Genomic DNA, 19,493 nt, shown 5'->3' with positions numbered 1-19,493 from the left:
TTTACACAATACACATCACTACATCAGTCGACAGTCGACACTCGACCGTCACTAGTCATTACACATTTATACGGTCAATTGAACGTCTACCTTAAGCTGTCCGGTGCCGTTCTTTTACCCGTCGTGTCCCTTTTATTCGTGTATATATTAGATGTTAATATTATAATAATAATATATTGTGTGTACATACTGCGGACCGACGTGTACTAGAATCCTACGTTTTTACTGTTGCAATTTATTGATTTCGCCGAAAAAGTAACCTTACACATTACGATTAGTTTTCGTCAAATTCTACCCAAAACCGCCGTCGACGATTCACCGTTGCTCGTCCTAGTTCGGTTGGTAAGTACCTTCCTACTTGCTCGATACGCATTTTCTTGTTTTCCATTACCAAACTGCTATATAATAATATAATAATAATTACAAATTAATTCAGGCGCTATGTCATTAAAGTGCAATCGGACAAGTACCTATTGACTATTGGTTGCCTATTAGATATAGATAAACGGTGGCATTGGAATGTTTCATTATTGTTTATTAATATCATTAATTTCCTGCATGTACGTACATGAAAAAATATTATCGTCGGGAAACACACTTGTGTTAACATGCACGTACCTATCTAGTGTTATTTTTTATAATTTTTTTTTCGTACAGCATACCTAGTAGGATTGCTTTGGTCAACACATTAAATAATTCACTATTATTTCAATGATGATTAACATAATTTATTATGTAAGTACCTATTATGGTTAATTTGACATTTAATAATAGGTTTGCAAATGTTTGTAACTTACCACTTAAAATCAATTGTAATTATGACCTATCAACAAAATATATACACAAGTACCTACATATTTAAAAAAAATTATCATAAGTGATAACCAACCTATTTTTAATAATATGCATCTACATAATCCTTAAGATATTGATGGATTTTTTTAAGTACAATACTAATTCTATGTTCTGCTTATGTGGTACTATCATCATTGAATATAGAAACATTTTTAGCTAGTTCTTATAATTATATTTGAAATACCTTCAATACACATAATACCTACCTAGTTATAATTTTTGCATAAGAATTTCAATTTTACAGTTAAGAAATTAAACATTTTATGAATTAAGATTTCTAATTACATACCATTTTAACATCAGTTAAGTATATTTTCTGGTAGGTATATTCTATTTCTATTTTCTACACAATCACTACTTCACTTTTACCATGTCCTTGAGAGATATTGCTCCAGGTAATTTATAACACTCCTTCCTACGGATTTTTTTTATTCATCAAATTAATTGATATGGAGAGAAGCTGTTATGTTACCTACTTCAATGCTATTATTATTTTAATTAATAGGTTATTATTTTCTAATACTTAAAATAATGTTTAGATATCATGGTATCCTCTTTTTGGAAGGTTTAACGATCACTTTTGATTATTATTGAATAATGATGCAAATTCCGAACTAGTTTTTTAAAATGTAGATAGGTATCTACCTGGTATTTTTATTGCAGGTATTATTTCTGAATTGCTGTTAATAGGTATAACTATATAATTTAAATTAGTTTGAAGAAGATTTATTTTTAAACCATTATATTATAACTGCTTGATAAGTACAAAAAAATTATCATACCAATACCTACATAAATACATTGGAGCCAAAAATGATACTCATAAAAAAATGAAATTGAAAAATATATGTAAATGTGCAGTACCTATTAATATTTAATATTTATCACATTAAGTCTTAAACCATAAAATACCAAATTGTTTTAAATATTGGTAATGAATTGTCTAATAGTTAACGTTAAATGTATACCTTCTTACTTAGGCTTATTTATTAATTAAAAGTATACCTATTAGGTTTTATTAATATATTAATATTGGGTTATGGAATAGGTAAATAGCTTTAAACAAGGCTTGTCAAAATTGCAAAAATGTAGCCTCCTACATATTTTATTCTAAATTATTATTTATCATTCTTCTGTGATAAACTTGGTGTTTTTTTTAAAGTAATAGGTGTACACCATATAAGAGGTACAACTGTACAAGTTTGAATGCCCTTGGTTTGACACCACAGGATTACATTGAATGATGAAGCAATCCCTAATAAGATTTATTTTATAGAATTGCCTGTATTAAATAAATGTTGTTGAAACTTGAATTAAATAAGAAGTCTATTATATTTTAGTAGATATCGATTTTATTTTTAAAGACTTTAATATTGCTTTCTGATTTATGTGTACCTATTTACTTGACAATTACTTATTAATAATTATAATGTATTCATTATATTCAGTGATACTATGTATATATATTTAATAAATGTGTAAAAAATTTGTTTGCAAATAAAGTTGGTAAATACAACACACAAACAAAAATGTTTTATTATTTAAATTTAATAGTTATTTGAAAAATTAAATTGAATAAAAAATACTGATCTTTTATTTTATTACAAATTATTCAAATTTAAAGTATTAAATAATATGAACTTAATTTTAATACTTGGTTCTACACTATTTCTCAATTATTGAAATGTTTTATCTATGTATAGTCATATAAATAATGTAGGTTCAAAAAACCTACAAATTACATTGAGTATAATAAAAGTTGAATTAAATACATCTTTAAACTTTAAAGTTTGTTGTTTAAATTGTACCTAGTAATTAAAAAATAATCATCTGTAACAACCAACAGGTAAGAATCATATTGAAAATAAATATCTATTAACAAAATTACTTAGGTACTTTTAAGGTTTATGAAATATAAAGATTTTACATAATAGTTAATGGTAGTTAATACTTAATACCTACTAGTTAAGTACCTATACTAGGTATTTATACTAGCTAATTATTTTAATTGCTTGTGACATTTACTTTTATAGAGGTTGGTATTCATTTTTATAGTAATATTGAAATATCTATTCATTACTTTTTTCTTGTATAATTTATTAAATAAAGTGATACCTTTTGAGTATCATACACTTCTATTTAAAACTCTTTTTAGTTATTAGGACTTCAGATGGAGTTTAGTGATACAATAGTCTTATTGGTATAGTTTTTACAATAATGTATTTGTATTAGGTATTTCATTGTATGTATTTGGTAGGTACACATTAGACATTTACACTGTTTCGCTATATAATAGGCATTGTGCCTTTTTGTTCTTCATACATTGTTACCTACATAATATTTTATAATAATTATAAATTAATCTATTTAATTATATGTATACTTAATTGTGTTAATCTGCAAATCAGACATTTTGATGGATTATATAGCTGAATTTAGTTCACTGGTTTCGGTATCAAGAAATAACAAAACAGTCAAGTATTATATAAGAATAATAAAATATTAGATATCTATCGGTATATTTTGATACAGTAATATTAAGTCACCTTTACATTTATATGAATGAAAATAACTATTTTTAATTATCACTGTGTAAAATCAATTTTGATATTAGGTATTTAAAAGACAAAATATTTTATTAAAAAAAAAAATTAGATAACAACTAGCTTGGTAGTTTAAGTAGGTACTATATTAGTAAAATATTCATTACAATATGTTTTAGTATGTTATAATAATTCAGGCCAGCTGAAGGGCTGTTTGTTACTTATTTTATAAATTCAAAATTTTACTGCATATTACATTATTTTGTGGACAGTGTATTAATATAATTAAATAATTTAAGTATTACACATATTGTTACTATTATAGATATGTTTTGATGAAGAAAGAAAAACGAGTTAATTATAAAATATGAAAAGAAAGCCCAGAAAGGCAAAAGTGTTATTGTAATGTATTGTGCAAAAGTCGATTTAAAAAAATTTAAAGAACTTTGTTAATAACACCTGTGTCTTGCAGTTAATTTATTTTATCCATTGAATTTTTTGGCAAATGGAATATGTTCAGGCTGTTTACGGGTTTAATTTAGTGATAAAGAAAAACAAGACGGTACAGTTAAGTATTACTGTTATTTTAAGTATTAGTAGTGTTTCAGGTAGTGACTATAGTGTTAAGACACTAGAGTTTAAAAATAAGACCACTACTAGCTTAATCTTTGCCATAATCTAAATTAAGACTGTTTTGAAATTTTCTCATCCCATAATAAAAATAGAAATTTACATCATTACATTCTACTGCTTATTGGAATAACATACTTAAGCGTAATGTCAAAAGTCACTTTCCGTCGAAATATTTATATATTTTAGCTTTATTATGTTGGTAGGTAGTTTGAAAGTAGAAAACATTTTTTACACATAACTATAAATTTAACTATTGCTATTGTTTTTTTGTCTCCAGTGATTGGTGAGTCAATGTATATATTATTTTTAATCTATTATATAATTCGCCATCCTATTCTGAGTTACTAATGTCTTAATAACGTGTTTAATCATTATTCATTACATAATGTTTTAAACAGGGAAATAGTTATAAACTTATAACAGTGGGTTTTAGTAATTTAAAGAAATTTATAATGGTAGTGCCTTCATAAAATAATTATAATAAGTCTATGATAATTTTCTTGGCTATGGCTATGGCTAAATTCTTAATCAAGAAAAGTTGTTGTTTTTATGTTTAAGTTGGATAAAATAAGTGTTGAGGTTTTAAATCGACTTAAACGGGTACTTATACTGAATAATATTAAATTACAATAAACATTAAGTAATGCAGTTTGTAATCCTTATCAAAAATGTTCGCATTGAAATATTCATAAATTAATCTAATCATTTAAATATCTTTCCACGATTGCATTTTAATTTTACGCAAATAAAATTGGAGTGTTTAGTTTTTATGAAGTATTTATAAATTATACACAATCATATGTGTAGTAAAAAAAAAATACGATAAGCGTATGTGATGAGAATAGTGTTGAGTATTGACTACCAATTTACATAAAAGATAAGTCACACTTTCAACGGGGAAATGTATAAATATCTATGTATATTATTACGTTTTTGTGATCATGGCGAGACATCTTAAGGCAGTGGAGGTAGGTTTTTGTGCATGGTGTGCTTATAGCTACCAAGTACCAGCCTACTTGCAGCTGGTCTTTTAATTAGATGATTGAAATAATAAACTGTGGACTCTGGGGTGTAGAGTTGTACAGACTATGTTAGTATAAGTAACCAGCGTCTATGTAGCTGTTCCTTTTATGTATGTTTGTATGTGCAAATCGGAGTACAGAGTTTGGGTCTAATATAGTAAGGAATGATAGTTTTAGGAGTTTTAGATTAAAAATTAAAAATTTTGATAGGCATGATTTTTTTGTTGACACCCATACGACCATACTTGGACACTGTACACTGTTCAGTCATTAAGGGTTATGGAGAATTGTATAAGTGTTTAGATATGGTTAAAACAAAATTGTACCTACACATTATACAAATAATATGTATTGTTATGGCTGTGTATTTACACCAAACAATGTAATCAGTTCAAAAATAGTAAGTCTTAATCTATTTTATGCTCTGTTAAGTTAATCATAGATAGGTATAATAGATTAAAAACCAGTTGCGGGTACTGACTACTGGATATCATTTTTATAAGTTGGATCGGTATATTATTATTGGTTTAAAAATAATTTTATATTTATTCTTATTTCTTTAAAATGTAGCCTTGTAGGTATTTTTGTTAACACGTGATGCCTAAATTACTTATATTAATATATTGAGAAACTTTTTATAATACGATATTATTCACTGAACTTAATGCAATAATGTATTTAGTTCAGTGTTATATTATATGGTAATTAAAAATGTTTTAGAAATTCAAACATTGTTTTCCATTTTCTACTGTACCTAATTTAATTATAATGATAGGAAAACCTCCAACGCAATAATAATATATTATTTGTTGGTGGGTTCTGTATTGAGTATAATATGGCCATTCATCGTTATAATTAGATACAATTTGTTATAATTTGATATTTATAAACTTATAATAATACTTCTCATTGTGACTAAATTATTTTTGTTTTGTTCAATGTTTTAAGTATTTGTGTCAGTAATTCATGGGAATTATATATTTGCTGACATTGCTGGCATTTAGATAAAGAACGTCTCTAAACAGTTCTTATTATGTTTCATATATTATTACATTATTTATGGATAGTTGTTTGTGTAGGTATATTTTATAACGATCTTGCATAATATTATAGTTCTTTGAATTGACCGCTTGTATCATTCTTCATCAAGTTTTCCAAGTTTTCATCGAGTTTTGAATTTTTGATTTACTATTATGATTTACAAGATGAATTTATGCATCGTTACAATATTTTGATTTATGTGATATTTTATAAATCCAGTTAGAATTGTCTAGCTAATGCTATTGTACTTTAAGTATTTCCTTTCATTTTTATTAGGCTATTATTATCATGTATTATTTTGTGCACCTACATTTTATATGATACTTATCCTTCTAAATTACAAATTTAAAGCTGTTTCATCTTTTATTGTGTTTAAATATTAAACGTTCTGTCGAACAATTTAACTTTTACAATATAATATTTGATGTAATTGTTATTATACCTACATTTATAGGTATATAATTTGTACACACTTTGTTGTTATAATATTTATTTATTTTGTATTAAAAAAAAATTTTTTTGCATCAACTAGAGAGGTTATTCCTTATTAGCTTACATATTTATATTTTTACTTAATATAACACTACATTTCAATTGTTTTAAGATAAAAATTATGTTGATGTGGTTCGAAAATGAATTCATTATTGCTCTTACATGAATTGTTGAAGTTTAGAAATTTGACGAAATGTGCTTGGTGGAGATGTTTGTGTTGCATGTTGGTTATAAGGGTAGATATTATGCCATAATGTGTCCATTAAGTGTGATCAATTCTTGGTCGATTGAGAATTACCTCCTTTTTTATTTCATGATGGCCAGAGTTCAACTGAGTGTTTGATTTCTCTTAATTTACTTTCCGTGGTCGTATGCCGTTCTATGTTCTACCTATCCACGCAGCATTAGTTAACATTTCTTCGTATGTGTATAAGCAATACAAAAGAAAGTATATCACTATTGGGATTGCTAACTGTGTTTCTAGCTGCTTTATCTGCCTCCTCAATTCCCGTTATGTTGCTATGTCCTGGGCGCCCATATGAATAATTTGTTGTAATATTCTTTTAACTTTTAAGTAGTAGTTATAATATTAATGTTGATTGTCAATGTTTATTTAATTTGCTCTTTGGTCTTCATATTATATCCTTAATATTATTAAAACATTTAATATAAAATATTTATTCTTGTTTTACTTATTTTTTTCTAATTGTTTTTTACACTCTGATTATTAAATATTAATTTGTTATTTTAATTATTGTAGTATTCAATATTACATACTAGTTGATTGAACCATGCTGAGGTGTTGGATATATTTGGTATTTATCTATTTTTGTCAATCTTTACACAACACAGCGATTGATAATAATTGCTGGCGAAATATTATAAAATAATATATTATACTGAAATGAATTAGGTATAATCATAATTTAAAATCTGCGATTTTGTCTAAAATTGTAAACATCGACAGTTTAATTTATACGAAGATGGATGGAATTGCATTTGTCGTGTCTGACCATGCAAAATTCCAAACCATTGTATACGAACAGGCGTGTAGTTGATACACAATTCCTTTGATTTGCTTGGTTCTTGTGTTGGTAAATTTTTCAATGTCAGGAATAACAATCATAAAAATATACAATTATTATTCTATTATAGAAACTGGTGTTAATTGCAAAACATTCAGACCCATAAACAAACGGTAGGTATTGCTTTAGTAATTTTAATATGATTTTACGTTGTGTATAATTGATAATATTGTTATTACGACTTAAGACTAACAATAAGTGTCAATAACTGATAAATATACAAAACGAATTATGTTATATTCTTTATTAAATCAATAAAAAATATGTTAAGCCTAAAGCATTTCATTCGGGGAGTAAAAACTTTTTAAGTATCCATTAAAATGTATTTCATTTTTAAACTATATTGTATAAGATAATCTTCAATAATAAAACCTTATTTAAAATTATTATACGTCAACCTGCATGACAGCAATATTATGAATTCACTTATCAGCATTCAGCGGTAATGTAATCGTACTTTGTAAAACCTATGTAATACATTTTATTTTCACAAAATATTATTATACCTCTTAAACAATTTATTGTTGTAAACCAATTGAGTATGATCGATTAAATACTAAATTAGTTACAAGAGGTATTAATTGTATCAAGCTGTTAAGTAATTTCTAGAAAGATTTATTCTGTTTTTCATATGGATGCATTAATGGGAGTGGGAATGGGGTTGTAGGAATATTATCAAACAACACCATTCAGTTTCTTTGCAATTAAGTGATAATACTTATCGTAAACTTAAAATATATATTGTATTTTGTTTTAGATCATATTGAGCAGTGTATCAGTTTAGGAAATGGGATGTAATGTACAAAATATAGTCACGTGGTGAGTATCTAATGATTATTATTTATTATACAAAATTAGTAATTAAATATAAAATAGTGAATATTGAATATAATCCGTGTCCGTGTGCAATAGTGAGACATTAAATGTCACAAGGCACATACAAATATGAAATAGTATAATAATAACATTTTTTATGTTAGGTATCAAAAAAAAATTGGAACTTATGACAAACAACAGTGGGAAAAAACGATTGAGCAACGAATTCTGAGTGGATTTACGCATGTTCCAAAGAAAAATGCTAAATTGAAGACTGATCTTATTGATGTAGACTTAGTTAGAGGTTAGTAGTAGCGTTGTTTTTTTTAGAATATAATACCTATATGAATATCAATGGAAGTTGGTACTAGGTACAGACGTACAAGTACAATATAATGTATAATAATAAATAAAATTGTGGTATTATTAGAAAAATAATTTAGTTTCCATCTCTATACGACCCTGGCCTTGCTCCATAATACACAACGGGGTTCTGTGTGGTCTGAGGTTAAGGTCTATTGATTTTCTTACCCATTGACCTTTTCGGCAAAATCAATAGGACTGAAACTCGCTTACCGGCGGACGTATCCGTTTAATTGTAATATTAATTACTGTTTTAGAATATAAATTAAATATTTTTATAACTAATTTGTATCGAAACGATTACATTTTGTCTATAGGATCGGCGTTTACCAAGACGAAACCGAAACACGGATTTTTCACTGTAGCCCGTCTGGCGATCGTCCGGCTATTATTTTTACCATGCTATTATCGATGGTACATACACCAGACGTCGTGGCGATTGTTTCTGTCGCTTTTATGCCTTTACATCTTGGAACTGGCAAATATTTTGTTGTTCAGTTACGTCACGTTTGTTTCCTCCGAAGAAGACACACTGCCGGTACGTAACAAATAACAATATTATAAATTATTTATAAAACACCACGTCGTAGAATAGAGCGTTAGTCGCGTTGAAGGTACATTATTATTATTTATTGTTATTATTATTGGCCTACTACAAATAGTCTACAATAATTGTATTTGTCTCGTTGCGTTGTCCGACAATAAACTAGTCGGATTCCACGTTCTAAATTTCTAATCTGAGCGTGGACCCCGGCCGGAGCCGTCCAGTCAAGAACCACTGTGATTTATGATGTATGTTTATTGTATAATATACCTACATAACATAATGCAGTGGCATAGCAAAGTGAAATATTTTATCGGGCAATTCATTTTTTGAATGACCTACTAGCTTTTGACTACTTAATATAATATTTATTATTGAAGTTATTATTCTCATTAAAAAATCATATTCAGAGGAAGTTAGTCTTGTTCTACAATTCCTCACTAAATTCAGTACTCACCCACCCCTTTAAAATTATCGACAACTGCCCTTCAAAATCATGGTCAACACGCCACCGATAGATATAATACGTTTGTGCATCCTGGATAATATTATTACACCGACACGATATTCGGATGCTGCTATCGATACCATAATATTATAATTAGGTATAGCGAAGGCGAACCAACACAATGCCGACGGTCCGTTCCGTTATTATTCCGGTCAGTCACTCGAAAGCAATTGTCTGTATCTCGTATCTGTATACATTATAAATTATGGTATTTTATTTCGACGTAAAATACAAGGTTTCTAGTGTAGGTGCTGCTATGTATTGCTTTAATATAACAGGCATTAAAACGAATTTATTGTACTAGATCGTTTATATAATAGTTTATTTCCGAGACTTTTATGCGTTGGTTATATTATAATAAAGGTCACATAGTTTAAGATTAATAAATTATAAACTACAAACTATAAAAAAATTAATACTTCAATGATAATATCATATCGTTATTCGTTATATTATCGTTTGTCATTTACCCAAAGGACTCTGATATGTTTTAACTAATAAATGATAAAGTACCTACGCACAAAGTTTGCACCTACGTATTAATTATCTTTCATTTTATTGTGACGTCATGGCATTAAACTTTGTAAATCGTTCTATAGGTTATATTATAATATTGCGATTTCATAATTTCTACATTTACGTACTAATTTTAAAGTTCGAATGCATGTGGATAAAAATCTGTTTTTATATTTTTTTGGTAAAAAAACCCGAGATATTTGCTATCTGTGTATAGCACAATAAGTAAACATTTTTATCATAAAATTAATTTTTTTTTTAAATATTTACACGAGAGAAAACTTGTCTATTGATAGAACTCAAAATTGTATTTATATGTTTTTAATTTGTTTACTTACTACATCAACAATAGCCACTCTAAAAGTGAACCTTTAAATCAAAATGTTGGTCTCATATGGGTTAATACTTAATACCTTAATACCCAATTGAACTATTTTAATGCCTCTCTCACTTCACATTCTTCACAAACTGTGTTAGATCTTTTCATAACCTAATCGTGTCCTCCCTTCTTGCTTAGCAATGCCCAATTTTCCTGCTGTTCTTCTATTCATCCTAGATTATCTCAGTACCACATTACTATATTTCACCCATTAATTTTAATCATATTATTTAAATTATTATTATGGATTTAATACATTACAATGATTCCGTAGTCTCCCAGCAGGCTTGTTCACTTTCCATTTTACACCTTTTTTCTTCCTCAATATGCTCTATTGCTCTAATATTAGAAATCAGGCTCCTCCCTGTCCGTAATTTTAAAAACAACTGCAGGTTGGTATAAATAGTAAAATTTATATAAACTGTATGGCGTATGGTAACAAAACTTTAAACATTTTTATCGTATTCTAACAGTTATAGACGTTATAGTCTCAAACAATTACTTTTATTTATTATCAATGTTATTAGTCATTATTACTCATTAAAATACGTTATTTATACCTATACATTTTCAGTTGGTCTTTGATTTTATATGTTTATTATTATCTCACATTCCAATACTATAATATCACCTATTTCGTCCACAATTTAAACTGTTCTAAAATTAAATTAAAGATGTAATTGTTTGTTATAATTTAATCAATAAAATAAGTGTTTAAGTAGGTATTTTTAAAAATGTATGTTATAAATATCTAAAGATTTAATGTTGAATAATTATTGTTGATACCTACTAATTGTTTTTACCAAGTCCACCAATAAAAAAAAATTTCTTAAAATAATTATATCTAATCTAGACTTTTCATGGTAATGTTATTTGCGTTTTATGTATTTACTGTAAATCTCTACACTGTCGTTACTTCAGGCTACGCATAAGATTCGTAGGGAGTGAATTTGACGAAGGTATGGAAACTAAAGGGTTGGATTGTGTGAATTTTGTGTGTAGTGAGTCGAGAGTATTGTTTTGTTGCTAATGGTCTTAAACACTCTGTTACAATTTAATATTCGTGGTGAAAATGTCCGAAACATGAGCAATTTCGTATTCTAAATATTTCCCAAAAGTATTTGAATACATTTTTAATTTGTATAGATAACTAAAAAACCATACTCGTTGAAAATCAGTTTAATTTTGTCACAACAATGCATTAAATAAAACAATTACATTTCATATAATGATTTATTATTTATTCCGTAAAAAGGATATCATCATATATTTGAAAGCGACGGGGCCTGGCCGCCTGGGTAGAATGCACCGTTTGCACTGACAGTTCATCCGGCACTAATTATTGCACGCTTCCAAAATGGGACTTTAAATAGAAAAACCACCAAAATATAAATTTATTTAAAATCAAAAATATTTAATATTCAAATAATATTTACAAAAATTGTATGAATGTATTAATTATTATTAATATTTAATTATAATTATTAATTATTATTCTTTGATATTTATATATTTGTTATTATATATTTTCTATATTAAAAATTAATAAAAAGAAAATCTGATGTATTTTAATTTTGCTTTTATATGAGAAACCCAGTTTAGTATTTTATCAAGAATAATACCTAGATATTTTACATCTGAATAGGTTTGAGTTTTTTAAAACCATTTGAAACATTTTATAACTAACCATCATTGCTAGAACTCTTAAAGCTTAGAAATTCGAGGCAATTTTTATTAATTATCTTAACTTGAAAATAGTTGTGTACGAAATATGTATCAATATTTATAATTTAGAGTACAGTATTTTATTTATTTTATAAAGATAATAATTTTTTTTCCAGACTGTAACACTTGGTGAAGTACTGAGTCCATTTATAATGATGCTTGTTTTGAGCATTGTTCATTCTCAAATTGTGTCTACTACTACAATTTCAAAAAAGGACTTCCTGAAAACCCCTAGATCTCATAGCCCAAGACATGCTAAAAGGGGGCATTCTACCTCAAGTAAAATTAAAAGTAAATTTATATTATTGTTTATAATAGTATACTGGTAAACTCGGTTTATACCTACTGTTTACTGCAACATTTTTTTGAAATACAATACTAAATAATCAACAATTTTTACAATTATAGATTCGACTGAAATGAATGTAGAAAGTATTCAATCTTTAGTTGGTACTGATACTAAATATGTGAAGCGAAGAAATAGAATGTGAGTTATATTTACTATAGTAAATAAATTATCTTATAATTATTAATATCTATACCGTGTGTCTGCGGAAACAGTGTTTACTTTATCACTCATTACCCTATAAATAATTTTCAATTCTATTTGTGGGACATTTAACTAGACTAATGGATTATAAATTTCTATGACTTACAATTTTTTGAACTCTTAGATTTTGCGCATGCGCAAAAAAACTTCATTTTTTTTTAAAATAGGCCATTTAAAAAAGATGAAATTGTGTTGCACATGAGCAAATTATATGAGTACAAAAAGTTGTAAATCATAGAAATGTATGATCCATTAGTCAAGTTGAATGTCCCTCAAACGGAATTGCAAATTATTTACAGGCTAATGAGTGATAAAGTGTACCCTGTTTCTGCGTACACATGGTATATCTTGTTAATTATTGTTAAATCATTACAGTGTATTATTTTAAACTATTTTTGTATGATAATGTATTTTAAAATGACTTAAAATTATGTTTCAGTGGAGAAGGTTCTAAACCCCATAATGTTGTATGGGACACATCACCTGTAAAAACACGTCATTGGGTTCTGGATTCTCTACCTGATGTTAATGCTTCTTTAGTACCCGAAGATTTTGGTTCCGATCTACGTTTAGTCAATCTTGATGAGAAAAAGCAATTAGGAGGAGTGTAAGACCTGATTTTAAATCTGCATGAATATGGCTAAAATTTGTTAATTTATTGTAATTTTTTATAGAGATCGTATGGATGTGAGACCTGATACGTCTAGCTCAACACATGATGATGATGGTTTTGAAAGTTTAAATGGCAACGGTTCTAGTGATAATCCCGAAGAAGATATTTTAACTGGTTCCACTATTACATCCCAAACGTCCGAGTCCACTAGTGCTGAACAATCAAGTAGTACACCTAAACATGATCAGTTAGTGGAAAAAGTAGAATGTGATACATTGGAAGCAAAAAAGGTTACTGATGATTTAGCTAGTAAAAATGTATCCAGTCAGAAAAGGTGTTTAAGATTCAAAAAAACTCCATTAACCTCAAAAGCCTCCATTGCTGATTTAGACCGTAGACTTTCTGGTATAATAAATTTAAATTGCCTACAATTATCAATTTTATTATTATATTTTTATTGATGAGCACCATTATTTCTTTGTTTTTAGCTTTTCAGACATCCACATGTTTTCAGTATTCGGTTAATTCTGAATCTGAAGATAGTGAACAAGAAACTGAAAATGACGGTTCGGCATGTCCAAAAGTAATTTACTAATTTTTCATAAACATTTAATATATGAAATATACAAATATTAACAATGTTATTATTTTAGCGTTTGCTTGTAAGACGTAGCCATCGTTTGCAAGTCCTTCAAAAGACTAATTCTGATGATGATGAAGACGATAATGTAGATAGTTCTTCTAGTCGACAAACAGATGAAGAAGGAGATGTATTATCATCTAATGGAGGTAGCGCTTGTCCACTATCCATGTTGACTGAAGGAACAACTAGTGCTGGTGAATGGATTGGACTTACTACAAATACTGAAGAAGGTTCTTCTACTTCTGATATGGACGCTGAACAGACTAATTTATTAAGTGATAATCAAGACCATCCATTTTTATGGGAATTTGAAACTGTGAGTTAATTATTGATAGTGAAAATGTAATTGATTAAAAGTTATCTGGTTTTCCTGTACTAACCGGGCTATGCAAGAAAACAAAACTTCATGATATTTTGCCTCTATTAATTACAATTAATAATTAATTATATTTTTTTTTTTTCTTTGTAGACACCAACTGTGATATTAAGCCCAAGTTGTGCGGCATCAGATCGAGGTATAGTTTGTGATTCATTGAATCTTATTATTTGATTATAAAATATTGATTATAATTATTGTTAGTTTATTTTTTTAAGAATTTCAAATTCATTTTTATTGAATCAACTGATATAAAAAATTAAATATTAAATTGGGTCATAGTTTTACCAATTTATTTATTATAATATTAATATTAATTAAAACTTAATAGTATATGTTTTGGTCTTAGTGAGCTGTACAATGTGGGAAAAGAGAGAAGTAAAAAAAGGTGATTTATCTGTATTAGATATAAGTTCTGCAATCATTGCTAGAGTTGAAGAAATTCCTGAACAAATGGATTACTTCTACTTAGGTAAATTATATTACTTTAAAACTACATTTACAGTTTTTAACATCTTTATATTTCTTAGGTGTTTTCTTGTCTGTGATAATTTCCCTCATGCCATCAGCGTATAGATTACTCAATAGTTTAACTGAGGACAAACCTTTACCAACCTTAGCTATCACTGTGAATGAACCTCCAGAGTATGTGTACAAGCAGTATTTGTCTGCATTTTTTACCATTGTTAATGCTGCTTTTGCACCTATTGGCTGGTGAGTGTTAAAGAGTATTAAATTACATAAATAATAATCCTTGTATTTATATTTTATTAATTTTTTAATTCTATTTGTAGGGAACGATATATTGTGATTACAACTTTGATAGAACGATTTTGCTTATCCTTAATGTTCTTCTTCCTATTAACCGTAGCAGAGCGCACATATAAACAGAGATTTTTGTATGCAAAGTTCTTTTCACACCTCACATCTTTTAGAAGAGCTAGGAAATCTAAATTGCCTCATTTTAGACTAAATAAAGTACGGAATATCAAAACTTGGCTTTCCATACGCTCTTATTTAAAAGTAGGTTGACTATATCTATTGGTACTTAATGCAAAAAAAAAGAGTTTAAAAAATTGACAAATATTATTTATATAAATACAATTACTTCTTACTATTTTATAACTCTTTTATAGAAACGTGGACCTCAAAGATCAGTTGATGTGATTGTGTCATCTTCGTTCTATATATCATCATTGTTTTTAGCAATCTTAAGTGTAGAATTACTTAAGGTAAATAAAATAAAATTAGCAATGTTTTTTTACAAATTTAAAAAAAATTGTATTACATTGATTATAGGATACATTTTCTTTGAGTTCAGAATTTCACTTGGAGTCTTCTGCTTGGTGTATGGTGTTAGGCATTTATCTTTTGCGATTTTTGACTTTGGGAACAAAAATTAATAGGAAATACAGGAACTTATCAACACTTATAACAGAACAGGTAAATATTAAAATATTTTAAAGAAACTGGTATTGATTTTTAAAATATATTTACATTCATAAAGTCCGGTCCACACTGGACAAGGAAACAAAATAAAACATAACGTATGGTAAACTCATTTTTATCCAACACAAACGTAACAATCTAAATTGTTTTTAAAAACAGAAACCAAGCCAAAACTAGATCTGGCATAATATTATGAATGTTTTAATTATGTTTACTTTATGAGGTGTTAAAATATAACCTATCAAATAACTATCTCTTAAATAATTTTTTGTTGAAATATGTATATTCATGGTTTATTTCTGTTTCAGATTAATTTGTACATGCAAATAGAACAAAAACCCAATAAAAAAGATGATTTGATGGTTGCAAACAGTGTTTTAAAATTAGCTGCAGATTTACTTAAGGTATTTATGCATCTTATTAGTATTTTCGATCACCAATTGTTATTTTCTATCAATATTCTTAGGCTTAAAATATGTTTACTAATGTAATAGCATATACATTTGCTTTACATTTTATCTCAATATAAAAACTAATTATTAGTTTTTCATTTTTATAATAAATGTTAATTGAAAAAATATGTGTGTGGTGTTGCATGAATGTGCGGATGAATTGAAACTTCTTTACATTTGGGTATGAAAAAATAGAGATTATTGTCAGTTATGGTTGTTTATATTAGGTTTGTACTGGAATTAAATCAAAAAAAATAACCAAGTCCAATTGAATTAAACTTATTATTATTATTGTAGAAAGATTTGACAAAAATTATTATTTATCATCATAGAAACCATAAGGTCGTGACAGCCGGCTATGTCAATTGAATAATCTTTTTGTTTCATACCCTTTGTAAAGAAGTGGTAAAAAATTGTAATTAAATGTATAATATATGTTAACAGTTGGGTATGTGTAAATTCCCAGTATGTAAATACTAATAATTAATCATTTTTATTAAAAATTATGTATACGTATTACGTATAATAAATAATGAATTTTGATGTTAATTAACCATTTATGTTTTTCAATACAATTATTAAAATGACCCCTCTCCCAATTGATAGTACCTAAAAATCAAAGTGAACTTTGACAATTCAGCACAATTTAAAAACTAAATCTTTTATTTGCCGATTTAGTTTTAAAGTCCTTTTTTTAACATTTAAATTCTTTAAATGTTGATGAGTAAATTATGTTTAACTATACCTTACAGAAGTTAGTACACAGTTTAATTTATTGTTAAAATTACTTAGATTTATTTTAGTTGATTTAAAAATAATTTATGAAGTTAAAATTTAAAATGATTTTGAAATTGTTGATGTTAATGCTTTTTAAACGCTAATAATATTATTTTTGTTATGTCTCTTGATAAAATAATTGTATATATATAAATTACTATATAAATATAGATATAATATCATAGGTACTCTTTATGTGATCTATGTACTAATTAAAAAAGCAGATTAAGATTATAGGTTTTTAAATTAAAAAACACATATTTGATTATTTAGTTATTACTTATTAATATTAACACTTCTTATCTCTTTGTTTCTTGTCTTAACCTAACAAACTTAAAAGTTGTTATAAGTTGAATATAGTTTTGTATATTGGTGTTTTAAGTACATCTTTAGTTACCTAATTTGTACCTGTTTATTTAATTATGCTTTTTGTTCATAATAGAGACATATTTGTACCATTGTACAATAATAAAAACATTGTTTCCTGAATCCTATAGTTTCCATAATCTCAAAACATCCGATTGATACAATGATAATATTATTTATAAATATTTGTTTTGTTTGTTCTTAGGAATTGGAAAGTCCGTTCAAAATTGCAGGTCTATCCGACAACCCGTACCTGTTTACGCTGATAAAAGTAGTGATCCTGTCTGCTCTGTCTGGTGTACTTTCTGAGTTGCTTGGGTTTAAGTTAAAGTTGCACAAAATCAAAATTAAATAAAGGAGTTGATTTATAGGTTAGGTGAAAAAATTACTTGCTAACTAATGTGGCCACTTTTTGAAAGGGCAGCAATTGTGAAGTTCACAATTATATTATCATAGATAGTCATCAGATTGTTCATGCAAAATTTGCACGTTTGGATAGTGGGTGTGAGAACACAAGAGCCCGTTCCTTTCATTTCTATTTGTTGTGTACATAGTACATAAATAGACATTATTGTCCTACACGCCTGGCGAGGATTTGCCATTTACAAAGTCAACAATCTGTAGTTTGCCATAATACCTATTATACATAATTATGATAAATTTTCTGAGACTTCTAATTTTATATATATGATAGCAATACCTACCTTACAAATATAATAAACAATAAACGTCGTGTTCATAGGTGTAACTTTAGTTATAACAGGCGTTAAGCTATATTTTTAATAATATTGTAACACACAAATCCCAATGTAAATAGTGATACCTAGTGTTTATATATAAGTATGGTACCATTATAAATTATAATAATATGTAAGCATAATTTATTATGTAACATGATGCGGTAAACTGATACAGTGTCAATTGGTATTGCTTGTGACAATTTTTAGTGATTTTTATAAAATTGTTTTTAAGTACGAGATGAGGTTTATTTATCTAATTATTTTTATTGGTATATAAATATATTATCTGTCAGCCAGTCTGCAGCCGTTAATGTATAATATGTTAGTTGTAAAATGTTGAACAGCAGTAGCGATGATATTACTCCTATCCTCCTGTAGTTGGTCACAAAACTGTTTTTTCTTCACCAACATTAATGGCCCTATACAGTAACACGGAGTTAATGGATACCAATCATTTATACTGTACAGTGTTGTATCTCACTATGGCTGGAGTGTTCATAGTTCATACACATGAAGTGTAATTTTAATATTTATCTCTTTTGATAATTATTTAGGAGTAAACTTTATTTTCTATAAATTATCACTGTGATCTTTTTGTTATTATTTAATAATTTAATTTGAATGTTGTTTATTTAGAGATGAATAAACTGTCTACACAAAATATATGTACGTAAAAAAATTGTATTATTAAATTTATATTTTTATTATTTCTGTCCTCTTTATATCTATGTTGATTCCTATGGTAGGTATGGTATTGTTAATTATTTTTGGAGTTGGTATATTTACTTAGGTACTTCTTTTGGTTTTCATCACTTTTAAATTAAACATTTTTAATCACTAGATTTTTAGAATTTATTTAATTATAAGTAATTGAAATTCTCCATTTCTGTCATTCTGTATTTTTAATTAGTAAGTGATACAATAGTTAATCTTGTTGATGTTTAAGTGTTAACATCTGTAGATACCCCAGATAATTGATAGGTGGCTGTAGTAATATTGTTAAGA

General features: G+C 27.2%; 1 protein-coding gene across 1 annotated transcript; it reads left to right on the top strand.

The window, feature by feature from the left end:
* Positions 1 to 19,180, top strand: LOC111037693 (putative homeodomain transcription factor). The gene is made up of 18 exons (XM_022320399.1): positions 1 to 342; positions 8,429 to 8,490; positions 8,652 to 8,791; positions 9,168 to 9,388; positions 12,639 to 12,813; positions 12,931 to 13,009; positions 13,512 to 13,679; positions 13,747 to 14,090; positions 14,174 to 14,268; positions 14,339 to 14,644; positions 14,798 to 14,843; positions 15,054 to 15,176; positions 15,235 to 15,418; positions 15,499 to 15,727; positions 15,841 to 15,936; positions 16,004 to 16,147; positions 16,462 to 16,557; positions 17,954 to 19,180. The coding sequence occupies exons 2-18, from the start codon at positions 8,459 to 8,461 to the stop codon at positions 18,101 to 18,103; spliced, it is 2,628 nt and encodes an 875-aa protein (XP_022176091.1). The 5' UTR covers positions 1 to 342; positions 8,429 to 8,458; the 3' UTR covers positions 18,104 to 19,180.
* The last annotated feature ends 313 nt before the right edge of the window (positions 19,181 to 19,493 follow it).

Source organism: Myzus persicae, unplaced genomic scaffold (assembly GCF_001856785.1).
Source record: "Myzus persicae strain clone G006 unplaced genomic scaffold, MPER_G0061.0, whole genome shotgun sequence".
In the NCBI taxonomy this organism is placed as follows: Eukaryota; Metazoa; Arthropoda; class Insecta; order Hemiptera; family Aphididae; genus Myzus; species Myzus persicae.
Note: the sequence above shows the minus strand (reverse complement) of the source record. Positions and strands in the feature narration are given on the sequence as shown.